Below are 6,000 nucleotides of genomic sequence, written 5' to 3'. Positions count from 1 at the left end.
ATGAGTTCAAGTATCCTGCATTTGGTTATTCCATTCTGTTACTAGGATTGTGTTGGGCACTTGACTGTAACCTGCATTTCCAGGCAATGAAGGTGTTGTGTTTAGATGAAGGGATTAGTCATCTGTTTCCAGGCTCAGTGTGTAATGTGAGTCTTCTCTGGAGGCTGCGCTGGAGCTCCAGTAACCTCATCTGACAGTACACAGGAGTAGTCCTGCCTGGGAAGCAGAGACCAGGAGGAGGGGGTAGGCTGCACAGGGGCAACCCTGTCCCCTTCCCTCCCCCTGCTACAGTCCTCCCTGATCTGTGTGAGAGAAGACACTGCAGTCCATTCTGATGAACCAGGACTGATCTCCAGGACCATGGCTGAGAGGATGAAGTGGAGACCCTGGTCTGCCCTGGGCAGGCTGGAGACGTACAGTTCCCAAAGGTAAGAGCAGACCATGGCTGGACTTTGGGGTCACATCTCAGTTTTGGATCAGGGAAGTCTCAGCAAGTAACCGGCATTGTGTGCAGGTTGTTTACTGTTGTCATGGAGACGGAGCTGTTCAGTGTGTGAACATGTGCTGCTGCAGATGAATCTACTTCACACCATGTCATTGTGTATGAATAGTACTGGGATCTATAAGGAGTACTGGGATCTATGAGAAGTACTGGGAGCCTATAAATAGTAGAGTGTTCTATAAAGAATACAGGGATCTACAGTATGAACAGTACAGGGACCTATAAAGAAAACATGGATCTACAGTATGAATAGTACAGGGATCTATAAATAATACAGGGATCTACAGTATGAATAGTACAGTGTTCTATAAAGAATACAGAGATCTACAGTATGAATAGTACAGGGATCTTTAAAGAATACAGGGATCTACAGTATGAACAGTACAGTGTTCTATAAATAATACAGGGATCTACAGTATGAATTGTACAGGGATCTATAAAGAATACAGGGATCTGCAGTATGAATAGTACAGGGATCTAAAGGGAATACAGGGATCTACAATATGAATAGTACAGGGATCTTTGAAGAGTACAGGGAGCCTGTGAATAGTACAGGGATCTATAAAGAATACAGGGGTCTACAGTATGAATAGTACAGGGATCTAAAAAGAATACAGGGATCTACAGTATGAATAGTACAGGGATCTAAAAAGAATACAGGGATCTGCAGTATGAATAGTACAGGGATCTAAAGGGAATACAGGGATCTACAATATGAATAGTACAGGGTTCTTTGAAGAGTACAGGGAGCCTGTGAATAGTACAGGGATCTTTAAAGAATACAGGGGTCTACAGTATGAATAGTATAGGGATCTGTAAAGAATACAGGGATCTGCAATATGAATAGTACAGGGATCTTTAAAGAGTACAGGGAGCCTGTGAATAGTATAGGGATCTATGAGACCTACAGGGATCTATGAAAAGTACAGGGATTAATGAAAAGCACAGCAATCATATGAATATTATGGTGATCTGAGAAAAGTACAGGGATCCTAGGAAAGTCTTGGTGACTTAGTGCACAAGGACTGCACTGGAGCTACAACACCTAACATATTGTCAGTCTGTCCTGCTATAGCTGGCAATATTCTGGTTCATTTCTCTTGGCACATTGCTGAATTTTGACTTATTGCTCACAACAGGTTCTTTTACAAAAAAACAGAGTACTGTATACCCAATAATGACTTAAAGCTGTAGGCAAATCTAGTCCCACTTTACATTAATAGCATAATATGCTAGTGTGCATCGCATACTAGCACATAATGAAAGACTTACCTGAAAAACAAAGCCCTCCATCTGCGCGCTGTCACTGCTGACAGGACTTCTATCTTCATCCGGTCTTTCTTTCTGGTTCGCAGGCTCTGGCCATTTGAATGGCCGAGCCGTGATGATGTGCACGGGAGCCACGGCCACTACTCAGAGCTCTGGATTGTGCCCTCAATTCTGAGCACAGTGTGCTTACACCAGTGATGTCACTGGCTGCAAAATAAGCGAATATCTCCTAAACAATGCATGTTTACCTACAGATAAGCCATATTATAAGTTTACCTATAAGTAAAAGTGAAAAAGCAGAGTGTATTACTGTTTTAAAAAAAAAACAAAACATATTTATATATATAAACCTATATATATATATATATATATATATATATATATATATATATATATATATTGTCCGTAAGGACATCGCCAATGCTCAACCTAACTCCCCACCTAGCCTCCCTCCCACTATAACCCCATCAACTCTCCCCTCCTCTGACCTCGCAACCGCCTTACCCCCCACCACACCTAACATCCCGCACACTGTAACCTCCCCAACACTCCTCTCCTTCAGCCTTGCTACCACTGAGGAGGTCACTAAGGTGTTCTCAGAAGCCCGCCTCACCACTTGCCCCCTTGACCCTGTCCCCACACAACTCCGGTCACCCTCCTCCTCCATCCTACGCTCCCTCACCCACATCTTCAATCTCTCCCTCTCTACTGGCACATTCCCTTCCCCCCTAAAGCACGTGCACATCACTCCCATACTCAAAAAACCCTCCCTGGACCCCACCGACCTGAACAACCTTAGACCCATCTCCCTGCTGCCATTTACTTCCAAGTTCCTTGAGCGCTTAGTCTACAATCGCCTAAGTGCCCACCTCACTGACAACAACCTCCTCGATCCACTACAGTCTGGCTTCCGTCCCCTACACTCCACCAAAACCACCATACTCAAAATCACTAATGACCTGCTAACCGCCAAAGCTAATGGCCACTACTCAGTCCTCTTACTCCTCGACCTTTCCGCGGCCTTCGACACAGTTGACCACCCCCTCCTCCTTAATAAACTACACTCCCTCAGCATCAGAGAGTCCGCTCTCTCCTGGCTCTCTTCCTATCTATCTCAACGCTCCTTCAGCGTTACCTATAACGCTGCCACCTCCCCTCTCTCCCCTTCTCTGTTGGGGTCCCCCAAGGCTCTGTCCTCGGGCCCCTTCTCTTCTCCATCTACACCTCCTCCCTCGGCAAACTGATACACTCCCACGGCTTCAACTATCACCTCTACGCTGATGACACGCAAATTTACCTCTCCACCCCTCGCCTCACCCCTTCAGTCTTCGCCCGAATCACCCACCTACTGAACAACATATCAGACTTGATGTCGCTCCATTTCCTCAAACTGAACCTTTCCAAAACTGAGCTTCTGATTTTCTTCCCAGCCCGCGCCCCCCCCCCCCCCTCCCCATCACGACCAACAACACCAGCATCAGTCCCACCCAGCAAGCCAAAGTCTTAGGTGTCACTCTAGACTCAAACCTGTCCTTCCAACCCCATGTCCAATCGTTGGCAAACCCATGCAGGCTCCACCTCCGCAACATCTCCAAAATACGTACGTTCCTAACCCCAGACACTACTAAACAACTCGTTCACTCCCTTATTATCTCACTTCTGGACTATTGCAACTCCCTTCTCACCGGCCTATCCCAACACAGACTCTCCCCGCTTCAGTCTATCCTGAACTCAGCGGCCAGACTCATCCACCTTACCAACCTCTCCACTTCTGCCACCCCCCTCTGTCATTCCCTCCACTGGCTCCCGATTGCCCAACGCATTAAATTCAAACTACTAATACAGACATACAAAGCCATTCATAACGCTGCCCCAAACTACCTCACTGACCTGATACCCAAATACCACCAAACCCGTACTCTTCGCTCCTCACAAGACCTCCTACTTTCTAGCTCCCTGGTCTCCACCTCCCATGCCCGACTGCAGGACTTCTCCAGGACTTCCCCCATCCTCTGGAACTCACTACCCCAATCCATCAGATTGTCACCTACCCTCCTCACCTTTAGGCGCACCCTGAAAACCCATCTCTTCAGGGATGCCTACCCTGCCCTCACCTAACAGCTGATCTCCTCCACTCCTCCTACCACTCCATCCCCCAGAGCCACTTCCTCCTGTACCACTATCCCCTCCCTCCTAGATTGTAAGCTCGAAAGAGCAGGGCCCTCGAACCCCTCGTGTTTTGTTTTGTTACTGTATTGTCTCATGTTCTGTCCCCCACTATAATGTACAGCGCTGAGCAAACCTTTTAGCGCTATATAAATACCGTATAATAATAATAATATATATATATATATGCAGGGGCGTATTTACCACAAGGCAAACAAGGCACTTGCCTACGGCAGCATTTTTCAGGGGGGCAGCACATCCCCCCCAGAAGAAGGGATGAAAGAAGGGACACGCACGCCATGTGAACCAGGTGGGATCCAAGAGAGGCTGCAGGTTGCTTGATGGTGTATGTAGAGCCTGACTCTCATTCCCAGGGATGTCCGTGTCACGTATCTGATAGGAGACTGAATTGACGAGGTTGGCCTCACTTGTGTCACTAGCCCTGATCCCGCTGAGGTTGGAACAGATGGAGTCTAGGGACCAGGGGGACAAGAGCACCAGTGGTTGTTGCTTGCGGCTCTTGCAGATGATGACCTTGGTAGGCAGAGTATCCTCTGATTTGGGTACCGTATAGTAGCAGACAGAGCAGATTCTGGGTAATGCCCGATGTGCAGCAGAGCAATGTAGGTAGCCAGGTAACATTACCACATGAACATTTAATTAACCTATATGCACTGCAGTGCAATGCGACACATGCTGTAACATGTGCTGCACAAAAATGGAGACATGCTGCAATTCTTTGCAACCCACACCAATGCCCATGCATGGTGCGAGAAGGGAACATGGAGAACAGTGGCTTTCTATGTGCTCTTGCTCAGTATAGATCAATGCAGCTCAACTCACCTGGTATTAATGAGCCATAAAATAGAGTGAGTAACATGCTCCTCCAGTAATATTTTCTTTGGCTTTTAATGCTATTCAGAGCAAAAAACCGGTAATGTCCCATTCACACCTGCGTGATACAATTCGGATGCATTTTTTGGCACACAGGGAAGCCCATTCACTTGAATAAGCTCCCCTTTGCACAGCAAACACTTCAAAGTTGCTCATTTCTCTGGCACTGAGCCAACATATTTTGAGTTCTGCATTTTGCCACGTTTTTGTGTTGTTTTGTGTGTTTTGGGGTGCCATTTCCGCACATTTCTGACAACGTGGGCAGAAATGTGCCTTTCTTCCCATGTTTCTGCTATGCTTAGGTGTGAATGCTTCAGGTATATGGGGGATAAAAGCAAACCTAGAGCTTTGCCCTGATTTTTTTAACAGGTTCATAATACAAAAAAAAATTAGGCAGCACTTTCCCCCTCACAGTATTTCAATTTCGCCACTAGATGTCCTCAGTCTTCTGCTTTGAATAATGCCCAGGGTCGCTCAACCCTGAAGACTTGGGTTAGGACATACTAGGAATGCCTATGTCTTCAGTGCTCAGCCGAAAAATCTGCAGCAGGGAACTCCAACAATCCAGCCAGCAGTGCCAACCACTGAGTGGCACCTCCTGCCTAACATCCCTTGATTGATTAACATCCCTCTACAAATCTGCATTTCTTATCTACACCTCCTCCCTCCACGCCGCCAAGCAGGCCTACTTTGTTAACCTAATAAACACCCTCTCCTCCTGCCCCCGCCGACTCTTCTCCACCTTCAACTCCCTGCTCTCCCCCCCCCCTCCTCCACTCAGTACCTCTCTCACCGCCCACGAGATTGCCACCCATTTCCACAACAAGATTGACGCTATCCGTAAGGACATCGTCAACTTGCAATCTACCTCCCCACCTAGCCTCCTCGCCCCCGTCACCCCTTCATCTCCCCCCTCCTCTGCCCTCACAACCGCACTGCCCCCCTCCTCTCCCAATGCCCCGCCCACCATAACCCCCCTCGCACTGCACTCCCTCAGCCCTGTCACTACTGAGGAAGTCGCCAAAGTCCTCTCAAAAGCCCGCCTCACTACCTGCCCCCTGGGCCCTATCCCCTCTCAACTCCTCCGGTCACCCCCCTCTTCCCTCATCCGCTCCCTCACCCACATCTTCAATCTCTCCCTCTCTACTGGCGTATTCCCCTCCCCCCTA

General features: G+C 48.0%; 1 protein-coding gene across 1 annotated transcript in view; it reads left to right on the top strand.

Annotated features, from left to right (window-relative positions):
- Positions 1-242: 242 nt before the first annotated feature.
- LOC149451267 (cilia- and flagella-associated protein 337-like) overlaps positions 243-6,000 on the top strand; it is a 172,608-nt gene continuing 166,850 nt past the window's right edge. The window contains exon 1 of the mRNA XM_089690806.1: positions 243-428. Coding sequence (XP_089546932.1) covers positions 361-428 — 68 coding nt within the window. The 5' untranslated portion in view covers positions 243-360. The remainder of the gene's footprint in view (positions 429-6,000) is intronic.

The sequence above is a fragment of the Staurois parvus genome, unplaced genomic scaffold (assembly GCF_062004578.1).
Source record: "Staurois parvus isolate SC_StPar_1 unplaced genomic scaffold, SC_StPar_1.0 ptg000544l, whole genome shotgun sequence".
Classification (NCBI taxonomy): Eukaryota; Metazoa; Chordata; class Amphibia; order Anura; family Ranidae; genus Staurois; species Staurois parvus.
Note: the sequence above shows the minus strand (reverse complement) of the source record. Positions and strands in the feature narration are given on the sequence as shown.